This window comes from Pan paniscus, chromosome 17, assembly GCF_029289425.2.
Source record: "Pan paniscus chromosome 17, NHGRI_mPanPan1-v2.0_pri, whole genome shotgun sequence".
Taxonomy (NCBI): domain Eukaryota; kingdom Metazoa; phylum Chordata; class Mammalia; order Primates; family Hominidae; genus Pan; species Pan paniscus.
In genome coordinates, this window is record NC_073266.2 from 43651985 (window position 1) to 43667143 (window position 15159).

Consider the following 15159-nt stretch of genomic DNA (forward strand, 5'->3'; position numbering starts at 1 on the left):
GATTTGTCCTGAATGGAATCCCATTCATGAGGGCTCCACCCTTATGATCTAATCACCTTTCAAAGGCCCAACCTTCTAATATTATCAACTCCAGCTTTAGCATTTTAACACTCAGTTGGGGGTATAATCCTAGCACTTTGGGAGGCCCAGGCAGGAGCTCAGGAATTGGAGACCAGCCTGGACAATATAACGAGATCCCGTTTTTGCTAGGCATAGTGCCGCTCCCCTGTAGTTCCAGCTACTCGGGAATCTGAGGTAGGAGGGTAGGATGATCACTTGAGCCCAGGAGGTGGAGGCTGCAATGAGCCAATGGTGCCACTGCACTCCAGCCTGGGTGACAGAGTTAGATCCTGTTTCCAAAACAAAACAAAACAAAACACCACAACATTCAGATCACAGCATCTGCCTACTTGTAAAATCGCCTTTCAGTGCAGTGTTGGTTCCTACAAACATACAATATAATGACTTTAGCTTGAAATTAAGGCATCTTCTCTGACTGCATTACAAACAGGCAAGTTTTTTCATATCGATTCACTCAACACCTTTTATTTATCCAGATAATATCTAGGATAGCGCTTAATATCTAAGTGCTAGAATCTAATTATATAGATATCAAAAGGCATTAAGTTTTTCAGAAGACAGACATACAATTTTAATGTTTAGAGGTGATAGAGACACCTATAGCAGCACCAAAGAAGAAACGATTTTCCATTTAAGATTTTAGGCAGTTTAACTCTAAAATATGAAAATAGGCACATCTCACAGACTATAAAACTATACACCATTTTAATTTTTACAATGTCAATTCTAACTGCGAATTTTAGCAACGCTTCAGTGTGAAGACAGCAGAGAAAAACAGTGAAAATGCGTGATTGAATTCTTATTGAGTCACTCTTCTCGGAAATCAGTCCTCCCCATTTTCTCCTTAAAAAATAGAATCCTGGAGATAGTCTAGTCCTGGCTTTTCGAGGAACACACTACAGGGGACACAAGGAGAGGAACACGGATGCCGCAGTTTTCCAAGTGCAGCTTGTCCCTCCCACGTGATAGGTTTCTGGCATCGCCCCTCCTTGCTGGCGATTCTGGGGAAGATTTTAACGCTCCCTGGAGCCGTCCCCAGTGATGTCACGGGCGCGGCTCCGCTCCTTGGCCAATCACGCGGCCGGATCCCGGGGAAACCCGGGGCGGTGGCGGCGGCCTGGGCGCGTGCGCGAGGTCTCCGCGTGGCTATATAAACATGGCTGGCGTGGCCGCGCGGCGGGGCCGTGCCAATCGCGCGTAGGGGGCTGTGGGCGCTCGGGGTTCGTAGTTTTGAAATTTCTGGCGGGGGAGCAGCTGCACAGTTAGGCTCGAGGTGTGAGCGACGACCTTCCGGGAGCCGCAAGTCCAGGCTCCCCCGCAGCGGGACCCGAGCCTGAGGCGCAAGGCTGAGGCAGCGCACGTGTGAGCGCCGCTGAGGAAGCTGCGAGAGGTCGGGCGGGTGTCGCTCCGGGGGCAGCCCAGGCTCGCGCGGACGAGAGGAAGGTCCGGGACGCGCGTGTCCTGCCGTGCAGCCGGCGCCCGTCACTGATTTCGCTGCTGCGGCCCCCGCGCCTCTCCCCAGCGATGCTGTGGAGCCCGAACCGCACCGGAGTCGGCTGCCGCGCGCCAAGCCTCCCCTCACCTCTGCTCCCGGAACCGCAGCGCCGCAGCTGCCGCTGAGCCCCTGGGGGATGCCCGCCGGCCTCACCGAACCCGCCGGCGCCGCTCCCCCGGCTGCTGTGAGCGCCTCGGGGACCGTGACCATGGCCCCGGCCGGGGCGCTGCCGGTGCGGGTGGAGAGCACTCCGGTGGCCCTGGGCGCCGTGACTAAGGCTCCTGTCAGCGTCTGCGTGGAGCCCACGGCGTCCCAGCCCCTGCGGTCCCCCGTGGGGACCCTGGTGACCAAAGTGGCTCCGGTCAGCGCCCCTCCTAAACTCAGCAGCGGCCCTAGGCTGCCTGCTCCTCAGATAGTCGCCGTGAAAGCCCCCAACACCACGACAATCCAGTTTCCTGCTAATTTGCAGCTTCCTCCAGGTATGTTGATAACCCTTTCCAGCCTTGTCTGTCGGTCCAGCTGGCGGCCACGGGAAAATTCGCAGCCCCAGATTGCTCCTAAAAAAAACTGAGCCACGGGAACATTTCATAATCTTGACTTTACAGTTAACATATTCTTTTTGTGTCATTACTGCATAGTTTTTCTTTTCATATTTAAGGAAAGAATCTTTTCACCTAAGTGATACAGTAAAAAGCTACATCAGCGTATTCGGGGGGGCTTTCAGGCACTGGCTCTTAGGTGGGGGAGATAATATAGCTGAAGTTAATTTCCATGTGGAGGATGGACCGGTTTATACCGTGGATTTCCATACGCTTAGATTATGTAGAAGTGCGTTGTACTTATTTTATTAATTATGAATGAATGAATGAACGAATGAGGTATGGTTTCGCTCTGTCGCCCAGTCTGGAGTGCAGTGACACGATCATGGCTCACTGGAACGTCGAACTCCTGGGCCCAATCGATCCTCCCGCCTCGGCCTCCCAAAGTGCTGGGATTACAGGCGTGAGCCACCGCGCACGGCCTAACAGTGAAGTTCTTGTGTATTACAACCGAAAGAGATTTTTAAATTTAACCAAGTCAGAATCGGTTTACTGCTTTCTAGTACCAAGTACGAATAATGCTGTTCCTGCACCATCTTTAAACGTCTTATGATTCTAACTTTCAATTAGCAGAACCCCTGACTGGGAACACGTGCCACAGTTGACAAACAGATCAGTCATGCAATTGTTACAGTTGCAATTGAAGCCATGTGTCAACGCTACTGTTAATGAGTCTTTCACTACTTTCTATCCTAGGGCTTTTTACTCTATTGGGCTGTATTTCATGGTTTGTATAAAGGTTTTGCTTTGTGATAATTTACATATTGTAAATATGCTGAATGATTTTGGGGTGTTCAGCCTTTCTTTACTGAAAGTCTCTTGGAATTTGCTGTTAATTTTGTTTAGCAGTAATTGGAACTCTGAACTGCAAAGATGGTAAAAAAGGGGAAGCATCGATTCAAAAGATTCTATATCCCCTAATAAAATGACAGGGACCCTTTTTGTATCTAATGTTGTAGTTAGTCATACACGTTGTGGATAGATTTCACTTTTTATGAAGTTCTGTTTCAGTTTTATATGGTATACAAGGTATGTAAAATTGTTAAGGCACTGTTACGGCAGTGTGCAGCACCGAATACATTATTTGGCAGTTCTAAATTGTTATTCTGAGTTGTTATTCTGCATATATGTTTATAAAGTAGTTCTGAATGTGTTAGAATGAAATTACCCCCTAATTTGTTAAACTGTAAATCCTGTCTAGTCACTGAAGTTTGTTTATAAATAGTAAAAAAAAAAAAGTATTAAGAAAGAACTGTCTGAGAGGCTAAGGCACGAGAATCGCTTGAACCTGGGAGGTGGAGGTTGCAGTAAGCCAAGATATCTTGCCACTGCACTCCAGCCCGGGCAACAGAGTGAGACTCTGTTCCTCCCCATCCCTCCCCAACCCCCCAAAGAAAGAACTGTCAAGAGTGAAAATTTGCTGGTAAGTGAGAGTGAATCACTTACTGGAGGATTGGGGCCTTATCATGCTAAGCACTTTTAACAAATTATTTATATTCTTTTATTTGTTGGTCATAATAGGTAGGTAGCAAATAAGGAAAGAGGTCTCTAAGAGTAAATAATTTGTCCAATGCCAGGCAACCCATAGGTGTCGGGGGAGTTTTAGCTCAGGTTTGTTTATTCTTTCCACAACGCTATGCTTATTTTTTTACTTGTATGTGTACGGTATGCCTCATTGAGTGTCAGTACTGAAAGGTGATTCAGAGAACTTTAGATTCCAGTCTTTCATTTTATATACCAAGGAACCAAAACTGAAACTTGGCAGAGTTAAAATAATAGCAAACTAGGACCATAGTCTAATTATGTTCCTAGCACTGTATTAAAACATTGCATGCTATTTACCTCTGAGAAACCCATACAAAAGAGAGAAAGAAGATAATTTGTCTTTAGGAATTGGTCGTTATAGAGGAAGTGGGGATTTGCTTTTGGGAATTTTCTGCTGACGTGTGGCAGAAGGGTGTACTAACTACATCTGTGCTCTTATTGGATAGAATAAGATAACCAATAGTTGAAGAATGAAATGGAAACACTGATTAAAGTAACTTTTTAAAAAGGTTATGAATCTTATACTATTTCTTTTATATCTTTCTTTCTTTCTTTCTTTTTTTTTCTCTGAGACGGAGTGTCACTCTGTTGCCCAGGCTGGGGTGCAGTGGCATAATCTCGGCTCACTGCAACCTCTGCCTCCCGGGTTCAAGCAATTCTCCCGTCTCAGCCTCCCGAGTAGCTGGGATTACAGGCACACGCCACCATGCTCGGCTAAATTTTGTATTTTTAGTAGAGATGGGGTTTCACCATGTTGGCCAGGCTGGTCTCGAACTCCTGACCTCAAGTGATCAGCCTGCTTTGGTCTCTCAGAGTGCTGGGATTACAGGCGTTAGCCACTGCGCTGGCCTGAATCTTGTACTATTTCCTTTGCATACCAAGAATTAGCACTTGATTACACAAGGGTGCTTATATATGTCAGTTTTTCATTTTTCAAGATAATGAATACTTTAAGTATTTGATTCTCTTTACTTCAGAGTTTCATCTATGAACAGAACTGGTTTAAAAAAAAATATATATATATACACACACACACACACACACACACACACACACACACATACACATATACATATATATGCACCACAGGTTTTTCTAGGGAGCAGGAGCTTGAAATAAAAAGAATGCACAAGAGAATATTTGAGGAAATATTAATAAAAGGTTTTCAGTAATTTCTTCAGTCTTTTGTGAACATGTGGGGTTTTAGGCTGAACTGTGGTTCTTCTTGATATTCTTCATCTTGTCTATCACCTATTTGAGAATGATAAGCAAGGACTTGATTCCTTCTTTTAGGTCATAAACTGGGATAAATTCTGCATGACAGTCATACTGTACAAAAGTGTGAAAGCTACTTATGAAGCAGTGAGGTCCCTTTTTCATCAGCCTGTTTTCATGCTGAGACAGGGCATAGAATTTGCATCTCCTTTCCCAACTTCTTGATCCAGTCCTTGGATAAGTTCTTTGTTTCCACTCTGGCTTTATCAAAGGGATACAGTGTACATGATCATCACTTCCACAGTTGTCACAGTGCTGCTGGGCTTCGTGAAATGAGGGGTATTCTTTTCAGTGTTCACCATACACCATCCACTGTTTGATTTTCAGACTGTAGAGTTGGCGTAAAGTGATAGTGGCCATGGCATTACTCTGTCGGTAGTCAGCCCACAGGAGAAAGTGCTGGTGCTCCTCTCCTGCGGATCTTCCTCAAGGTGAGGTTAGGTTCTCCTGTTACGTGTTTCCATTTGGATGCCGTGCTTTCACCCTCATAGTACTCCCACACTTTGTTTTCTTTTTGATTACAAGGTCCTTTTTGATTACAAGTCCCTGCTTCTGTAATCAGGGACTTTATGTCGCTATTATTTATCCTCAGGGCCTAGTAAGTTGCGCACGAAGGCGCTTAAGTATTTGAATGTAGGCATATATGGAGAGAGTAGGGGGCAATAGGGCTGCAGCCCCTAAGGGATTCTGAGGGTCATCACACATATCAGTGTGTTGAGTTTTGATTTCTTTGCTTATTCTACTTACAAAAGCAGTATATGTTCATGTGAAAATCACTAAAATGTAATTTCCTCTTCAAAGTAATTAACAAACTTGTGTGTTGTTTTGCTTTTTTTTTTTTTTTCCATGGATTTTGCCCTTGTTGCCCAGGCTGGAGTGCAATGGTGCAATCTTGGCTCACCACAACCTCTGCCTCCCGGGTTCAAGCGATTGTCCTGTCTCAGCCTCCTGAGTACCTGGGATTACAGGCATGCGCCACCACCCTTGGCTAATTTTTGTTGTATTTTTAGTAGAGATGAGGTTTCTCCATGTTGGTCAGGCTGGTCTTGAACTCCCAGCCTCAGGTGATCCACCCACCTTGGCCTCCCAAAATGCTGGGATTACAGATGTGAGCCACCCGGCTGCTTGTGTTTTTTTTTTTTTTTTTTTTTTTTTTTTTTTTTGGAGACAGAGTCTCACTCTGTTGCCCAGGTTGGAGTACAGTGGCATGATCTCAGCTCACTGCAACCTCTGCCTCCTGGGTTCAAGCAATTCTCATGTCTCAGCCTCCAAGTAGCTGAGATTACAGGTGTGTGCCACCACACTAGGCTAATTTTTTTCTTTTTAGTAAAGACAGGGTTTTGCTAAGTTGGCCAGGCTGATCTTTGAACTCCTGGCCTCAAGTGATCTGCTGATCTCAGCCTCCCAAAGTGCTGAGACTGCAGGCATGAGCCACTGTGCCCCGTCTATTGTGTCTTTTAAGTATTAGTGTGTCCAGAGTTGGTTCCTTCTGGTGGGTTTGTGGTCTTGCTGACTTCAAGAATGAAGCCGTGACCTTGGCGGTGAGTGTTATAGCTCTTAAAGATGGCACAGACCCAAAGAGTGAGCGGTAGCAAGGTTTATTGTGAAGAGCAAAAGAACAAAGCTTCCACAGTCTGGAAGGGGACCTGAGCGGGTTGTCGCTGCTGGCTGGAGTGGCCAGCTTTTATCCCCTTATTGGCCCCTCCCACGTTCTGTTTCTTTCCTATCCAAGTGCACTTTTTTCAGTTCTCCCTGCGATTGGCTACTTTTAGGATCCTGCTGATTGGTGCATTTTACAGAGCGCTGATTGGTGCATTTTATAGAGCGCTGATTGGTGCATTTTACAGAGTGCTGGTTGGTACATTTTAGAATCTTCTTGCTAGCTACAGAGCACTGATTGGTGTGTTTTTACAGAGTGCTGATTGGTGCATTTTACAATCCTCTCGTAAGACAGAAAAGTTCTCCAAGTCCGCACTCAACCCGGGAAGTCCAGCTGGCTTCACCTCTCAATCTCCCCCCACCCCCGTCTAAACAGGACACCCCAGCTGCTGTTGGGAATTGGGTGATGACCGCTCTAGTTACTTCTTGCTGGATAGGGGCGAAGAAGGGGCCCTGCAGTTGTAGTGTCCTCTGGAGGTGAATGCTCTAGGCCAGTCAAAGGGCCAGTGGGTTGGTCCAGGGGTCCTCAGTAGAAGTTGTGAGTTGAGCTCATTTGGGGTGCCATTTGTAAGACCATCTGTAGCTTGATGGCCTCGATCCTGAAGGAAACAAATTTGACAAGGAGATTAAAAACACAGGGCCTGAAGGCGAGTAATAGCAAGATGGCTGTCACAGGACCTAGAAAGGGGAGAAGCCATGTCGCCCAACTCCAGAGGTTGGGATGAGTTTGAAAGGCATTGTCTGATTTCAGAAGCCTTTTCCTATAAACACCTGGTGGCATCTCGTACTATCCCTGACTGGTTAGTATAAAAGCAACACTCTTCCCCTAAGAAGGTGCAAAGTCGTCCTTTCTCAGCAGTGAGGAGGTCTAGGCCTCAGCGGTTTTGGAGAGTCACTGCTGCCAAACAGTCTATTTGGGATTGTAGAATAAGGATAGATTTTGTTATTTCTTGCAAACTGTGTGAGAAATCCTTTGAGAGTGTGTGGTAGTAGGATAATGAAGTAGATAAACTGGCTAGTCTGGTTCCTGTAGTGGTGGCCATTCCTAACCCTATAAGTAGCGGTATTAGTTGTATGGCCCTGCGCTGATGGACTTGAGCTTTGAGGGGCACTGATAGGGTCTGATTTCCTGGGGCAATGTCAATGTTGGGACTTAGGAAGACTAAGGTGCAGGTGCCTGTCTAGTTGGTGGGGAGGCAGATATAGGTTGAAGTTCCACATAAGAGGAATATGGCTTCGCTGGGTAGACAGAACTGGTTGTGTATGTTAAAAAGGTGTGTGAATTTATTGTTTTCATTTTCCCATACTCCTAAAGTACTTGCCAAGGTAGCTCTGGTGAGCGGCTGGGAAGGGGTGTTGGGAGCAAACTGAGTGGCTCTCTGTGTTCTATTTTCCCATTGGAGAAAAAACCGTTTTGTATCTACTAGGAAGCATTCAAGAAAGTAATTGAAAGAAGGGGGGAGAAGGCATTCACTAGCGGTGGGGGCGCTGCTGCAGGGGGTCCAGAGGTGAATGGTCATGCAGGGAGTATGTTTGCCATTACAAAACCCAGACTGTTTGTTAAGCAGGGAGGAAGTGATGATTTTTGGAGGCCCTGAGAAGCAGACAGGCAATCTGAATGGAGCTGTTTGGGTGACTCAGAAGTTACTATGATCAGTTGGGGCTTGAAGTTCTAGGGTGTAATTATGCTGATGGGATAGTAGGTGCCCCAGGGGCGGGCCTGATAACAGGTTGCGCTGGATGCATAAAGGGGCTTGGGAAGTTAAGACGGTTTCGTGGTTACAGGGCTGTGTATGGGCTTTTCATTGCTCGTGAATTATTTCATGAATTAGGACTTAAACCACTTCCTCAGCCTTCTCTGTCTTGCAGGGGAAGGCTTCTATCCAATTTATAAAGGTATGAACACAGACCAACAAGTATTGAAATCCCCTTGACTTAGGCATATGGGTGAAGTCTAACTGCCAGTCCTCTCCGGGATAGTGCCCTATTCTTTGTTCCCCCAGAGGGGCCTTACGATGGACCAAGGGATTATTCCTTTGGCACACTTCACAGGTTTTGACTACTTGCTGGATGGTGTGGAGGAGATTTGGCCCTGTAAATAGGGATATGGCCATTTGATGAGTGTTCTCAATACCTATATGAAAAGTTTGGTGGAGGGTCTTAAGTATTTTCCACTGGCTGACTTTGGGTATGAGTACCTTTCCCTCTTCTGTTGTTAACCACCCCGAGGGGAGAAAAATATGCCCCTGTGAAAGTCCCCATTCTGTTTCAGTCAGGGAATACTGGGGGTTAATCTCTTGGAGAGGGTTGTTCCATACCAAGGGTTCCTCCATAGGTATTCCTAATGGGAGATTCTGCCTGGCAGCAATTTTGGCCTCAGCGTCTGCCTGATGGTTTCCTTCTGCCTTTTCTCCTTCACCTTTTTGATGGCTTTGGCAGTGTAAGACTGCCACCTCCTTGGGTTTTTGCACTGTGTGCAATAACTTCATGATTTCCTTGAGGTATTTAATGGGGGTTCTCCCAGAGGTTAGGAACTCCCTTTCTTTCCGTATTGCAGCATGGGCATGTAGGATTAGATAAACATACTTGCTATCTGTATACACATTTATTCTTTTTTCCTTTCCCAGTTCTAAGGCTCAGGTAAGTGCCACTAGTTCTGCTAACTGGGTGCTGGTCCCTGGGGGAAGAGGCTTACTTTCAAGTACTGTTACATCACTAACTATGGCATAACCTGCCCTTTGTATCCCATTCTCCACAAATGGACTTTCATCGATATATAGGTTAAGGTCAGGATTAGCTAAGGGGACTTCTAAGAGATCCTCTTGGGTGGCGTAAGTCTGGGCCACAATTTGTTGGCAGTCATGCTCGATTGGTTCTCCATCCTCTAGGAGAAAAGTAGCAGGGTTGAGGGCTGCACAAGTACATATTTGAAGCACCGGTCCCTTAAGGAGTAGCGCCTGGTATCTAAGCAGGCAGTTGTCTGATAGCCATAAACTTCCTTTGGCACGTAGTATGCCATTTACATCATGAGTAGTCCAGACAGTGAGATCCTTTCCTTGTGTTATTTTGATACCCTCTGATACTAAGATGGCCACCGCTGCAACTACCCGTAAACAGTGAGGCCAGTCTTTTACTACTACATCAATTTCCTTACTTAGGTATGCCACTGGTTATGGGGTTGTCCCATGAGTTAGAGTAAGTGCTCCAAGAGCTATTCCCACTCTCTGTGGCGTATAAAGAGAAGTTTTGTCCTGTGGGAAGGCTTAAGGCTGGAGCTTGTACTAGGGCCTGCTTTAAGGTTTTGAAGGCTGTTTTTGCCTCTGGTTCCCATTCTACTAGATACAGTATTTGCCCTCTGGGTCTCCTTGATTAGCATATAGAGTGGCCTGGCCATCTTGCTGTAGCCGGAGATCCATAGTTGGCAAAAGCTGGTGATCCCAAGGAACCCCCGCAACTGTTTTAATGTCATAGGGCAAGGATAAGCCAGTATAGGTTGTATTTGTTCCTTGCTGAGGGCCCTGGTTCCTCTGGCTAAGATTAGGCGTAGATATTTGACTTGTTGTAGGCAGAGCTGGGCCTTCAATTTAGACGCCTTGTAACCTTGATTAGCTAGAAAGTTCAAGAGATCTAGAGTAGCCTGCTGGCATGAGGCTTCCAAACTGGTATCCAAAAGTAAATCATCCACATACTGAAGGACCAGAGTGCCTGGACTTGAGAAGTGGCCTAGATCTTGGGCCAGTGGCTGATCAAACAGATGAGGGCTATCCCTAAACCCTTGAGACAAGACTGTCGATGTGGGATGTGTGGTCTGTGGGATCCTCAAAGGCAAAGAGAAACTGAGAGTCAGAGTGCAGGGGAGTGCAGAAGAAGGCATCCTTGAGGTCCAGAGCAGTGAACCATTCTGCTTCTTCTGGTATTTGAGAGAGCAGGGTATAGGGGTTGGGTACAACTGGATATAGAGGAATTACTGCCTCATTGATGAGTCTAAGATCTTGCACCAGTCTCCACTGACTGTTCGGTTTTTGTACTCCTAGAATTGGGGTGTTGCAGGGACTGCTGCATTTTCTTACTAAGCCTTGAGCTTTTAAATGTCTAACAATATCCTGTAATCCTTTAAGAGCTTCAGGCCTTAAGGGATATTGCCTTTGATAAGGAAAAGTGGTGGGGTCTTTTAGCCTGATTTGGACTGAGTGGGCATTTTTAGTCCTTCCAATGCCCAGACTTCAGGGTTGATTCCCTCCTCAACTAGGGGACAACAAATGGGTAACTTGTTATTCATGCAAATAATAACTCCAGCTTTGGCTAATATCTCCCTCCCTAATAAGGGTGTGGGACTTTCAGGCATAACGAGAAAGGCACGTGAAAAGAGCAAAGTCTCCCAATTACAACTGAGAAGGTGGGAGAAATACCTGGTTACAGGCTGTCCCAGGATTCTTAGGATGGTAATGGACCTTGAGGACGGCTGTCTGGGGCAGGAGATTAACACTGAGAAGGCCGCGCTGGTGACCAGGAGGAAGTCAATTTCCTGGCCCTCAATGGTTAAACTTACCTGGGGCTCAGTGAGGATGATGACATGAGCTGGTGCTTGCCCTGAGCACCCTCAGTCCTGTTGTTGGATCATCTGGTCGGGGGCCTCTGGCTCAGAGAACCTTTGTTTTCTAGGGCAGGGTGCCTTCCAGGGATTGCCCTGGCATAGTGGACATGGCTGAGGGGGCGCTTGTTTCTCACCGGACAGTCTTTTTAAAAGTGTCCTTGCAAACCACACTGATAACAAGCCCTACCGGGTTATTGCCCTGCTCCATTTTCTGTCCTCTCTGAACCATCAAGGTTTGTTTGTCTGAGGGCCATGACTAAGGCTGCGGCCTTATCTTGCTTTTCCTTTTCGTCTTGTTCCTCTTGGTCCCTATTATAGAACACTGAGGTTGCCAGGTTTAATAATGCCTCCAGATTTTGTTCAGGGCCCAGGGCTCACTTTTAGAGCTTTCTCCTGATATCTGCAGCTGATTGCATAATAAACTTATCTTTGAGGATCAATTAACCCTCAAGGGTGTCGGGTGACAGGGGAGTATATTTTCTTAAGGCCTCCCGTAGCCGCTGGAGCAAGGCAGTAAGATTTTCTTCCTTTACCTGAGTTATGGTGGACATCATTGAATAATTCATGGGCTTTTTCCTAATTCTCCTTAGTCCTTCTAGAACACAGGTCAACAGATGTTTGTGACTCCAGTCCCCATGATCTGAGTCTGGGTCCCAGTGGGGATCCATACTGGGGATGGCTTGCTGACTGGTAGTGAATTTATCCCTTTCTTTGGCTGTTATTCTGTCATTTACTTGACTAAGAGACCAGGTATCTTCGAACTCTTGGGCTGCAGCTAAAGCCACATTCTTCTCATTAAAGGCCAGGGGTTGATCTAACAATAGCAAGACATCTCTCCAAGTGAGGTTGAAGGTTTGCCCTAGACCCTGTAGGACATCTATATACCTATCAGGATTATCTGAAAACTTCCCCAGGTCTACCTTGATCTGCTTTAAATCAGAGAGGTAGAAGGGACATGTATCCAGGTTGGGCCAAATTTCCCTTCCCCTACAGCTTGAAGGGGATGTAACCGATAGCCTGGGGTTTTTTTGTGGTCCCTTGGAGATTTCTTGCTTGTTTCCTTCTGGGTGGGGGAGATTAAAGGAGGCTTATCATTAATAGGAAGGGGAGCTGTAGGGAAGCTAGGATATGGAGGTAAGCTGAGAGGTCCTCCTGTGGGATGTAGATTGCAAGCTTTGCATAGTTGTGAATTATCCTTCAATGAAAAGAAAGCTTGGACGTAAGATACTTCACTCCATTTGCCTTCCCTCTTACAGAAAAGGTCAAGCTGCAGGATAGTATTGTAATTTATACTTCCCTCAGTTGGCCATTTTTCCCCATCAGAGAGAGAATATTGGGGCCAGGCCATAGTGCAGAAAAAATAAGCTGCTGCTTTTTCAGGTTTTTTGGGTCAAATTGGTCCCAGTGGCTTAGGATACATTTCAAGGGTGAGCCTGTTGATGCCTGAGCGTTTCCCGTCAGAAAAGAGAAAACTGCCTGTGGTTTTTTCCCCCTGCCAAAGAACCTGCAACGGTCCGTGGACCCTGCTGTTCAGAATAGTTGTGCTCACCGAAGCAGCAGCAGAAACAATAGTTTTCCTCTTAGACCACAAAGAGGACCAAGGAATGTCAGATTTAGTGGCCCTTACTGACGCATTCTCGAAAACCTGTACCTTTGCCTTTCCTCTTAGCTCACAAAGAGGACCAAGAAAAATCGGATTTAGTGGGCCTTATTGACGCATTTTTGAAAACCTGTTAGAGTCCTAAGCATTTTCTCCTGTTGGTATTGGGACCTTACTCTTGTCCTATAAAGCTGATGTGCCTCAAAATGGAGTGGAGGGCCATACCCTGAGGAAGGGAAGGGATCTCCAGGGTTGGAAGAGTGATGCCTTTTGTCCTCATTTCTTATCATATGAATAGGAAGGATATAATTTCTGAGGCTCCCCATATCCTAGCTTCAGGAATAGCCTTTGTTAGGCCTGCTAGTCTGAGGAGGGATCCTAAAATTCCAGATAGTCCCCACTCTGCAATCGGGCTTTGGGCAAAAATTATGTCTGATTGGTGAGCCCGGGTGCCTAAAGAAGGAAACAGAGTCCTGAAATTTATTTATTTTTTTTTAATAAGTAATGAACTAATATTTATACCTTATTTTTTTAAATTATACTTTAAGTTCTAGGGTACATGTGCACAATGTGCAGGTTTGTTATATATGTATACACGTGCCATGTTGGTGTGCTGCACCCATTAACTTGTCATTTACATTAGGTATATCTCCTAATGCTATCCCTCCCCCTTCCTCCCACCCGACGACAGGCCCCAGTGTGTGATGTTCCCCACCCTGTGTCCAAGTGTTCTCATTGTTCAATTCTCACCTATGAGATAGAACATGCGGTGTTTGGTTTTCAGTCCTTGCAGTAGTTTGCTAAGAATGATGGTTTCCAGCTTCATCCATGTCCCTACAAAGGACATGAACTCATCCTTTTTTATGGCTGCATAGTATTCCATAGTGTATATGTGCCACATTTTCTTAATCCAGTCTATCATTGATGGACATTTGGGTTGGTTCCGAGTCTTTGCTATTGTGAATAGTGCCACAGTAAACATACATGTGCATGTGTCTTTATAGCAGCATGATTTATAGTCCTTTGGGTATATACCCAGTAATGGGATTGCTGGGTCAAATGGTATTTCTAGTTCTAGATCCTTGAGGAATTGCCACACTGTCTTCCACAATGGTTGAACTAGTTTGCATTCCCACCAACAGTGTAAAAGTGTTCCTATTTCTCCACATCCTTTCCAGCACCTGTTGTTTCCTGACTTTTTAATGATTGCCATTCTAACTGGTGTGAGATGGTATCTCTTTGTGGTTTTGATTTGCATTTGTCTGATGGCCGGTGATGATGAGCATTTTTTCATGTGTCTTTTGGCTGCATAAATGTCTTCTTTTGAGAAGTGTCTGTTCATATCCTTCACCTACTTTTTGATGGGATTTGTTTTTTTCTTGTAAATTTGTTTGAGTTCTCTGTAGATTCTGGATATTAGCCCTTTGTCAGATGGGTAGATTGTAAAAATTTTCTCCCACTCTGTAGGTTGCCTGTTCACTCTGATGGTAGTTTCTTACGCTGTGCAGAAGCTCTTTAGTTTAATAAGATCCCATTTGTCAATTTTGGCTTTTGTTGCCATTGCTTTTGGTGTTTTAGTCATGAAGTCCTTGCCCATGCCTATGTCCTGAATGGTATTGCCTAGGTTTTCTTCTAGAGTTTTCATGGTTTTAGGTCTAACATTTAAGTCTTTAATCCATCTTGAATTAAGTTTTATATAAGGTGTAAGGAAGGGATCCAGTTTCAGCTTTCTACATATGGCTAGCCAGTTTTCCCAGCACCATTTATTAAATAGGGACTCCTTTCCCCATTTCTTGTTTTTGTTAGGTTTGTCAAAGATCAGATGGTTGTAGATGTGTGGTACTGTTTCTGAGGGCTCTGTTCTGTTCCACTGGTCTATATCTCTGTTTTGGTACCAGTACCATGCTGTTTTGGTTACTATAGCCTTGTAGTGTAGTTTGAAGTCAGGTAGCGTGATGCCTCCAGCTTTGTTCTTTTGGCTTAGGATTGTCTTGGCAATGCTGGCTCTTTTTTGGTTCCATATGAACTTTAAAGTAGTTTTTTCCAATTCTATGAAGAAAGTCATTGGTAGCTTGATGGGGATGGCATTGAATCTATAAGTTACCTTGGGCAGTATGGCCATTTTCATGATATTGATTCTTCCTATCCATGAGCATGGAATGTTCTTCCATTTGTGTCCTCTTTTATTTCATTGAGCAGTGGTTTGTAGTTCTCTTTGAAGAGGTCCTTCACATCCCTTGTAAGTTGGATTCCTAGGTATTTTATTCTCTTTGTAGCAATTGTGAATGGGAGTTCCCTCAGGATTTGGCTC

At 45.3% G+C, this 15159-nt stretch overlaps 1 protein-coding gene across 2 annotated transcripts in view; it reads left to right on the forward strand.

Moving 5' to 3' along the window:
- Positions 1-1181: 1181 nt before the first annotated feature.
- Positions 1182-15159, forward strand: part of TAF4B (TATA-box binding protein associated factor 4b) — a 167111-nt gene continuing 153133 nt past the window's right edge. Inside the window, exon 1 of one of the 2 annotated variants that reach the window (XM_003830272.6) lies at positions 1182-2055. In XM_003830272.6, the coding sequence (XP_003830320.1) occupies positions 1713-2055 (343 nt within the window). In that variant the 5' untranslated portion in view covers positions 1182-1712. The remainder of the gene's footprint in view (positions 2056-15159) is intronic. The other variant, XM_034943437.3, reaches the window with a different exon arrangement.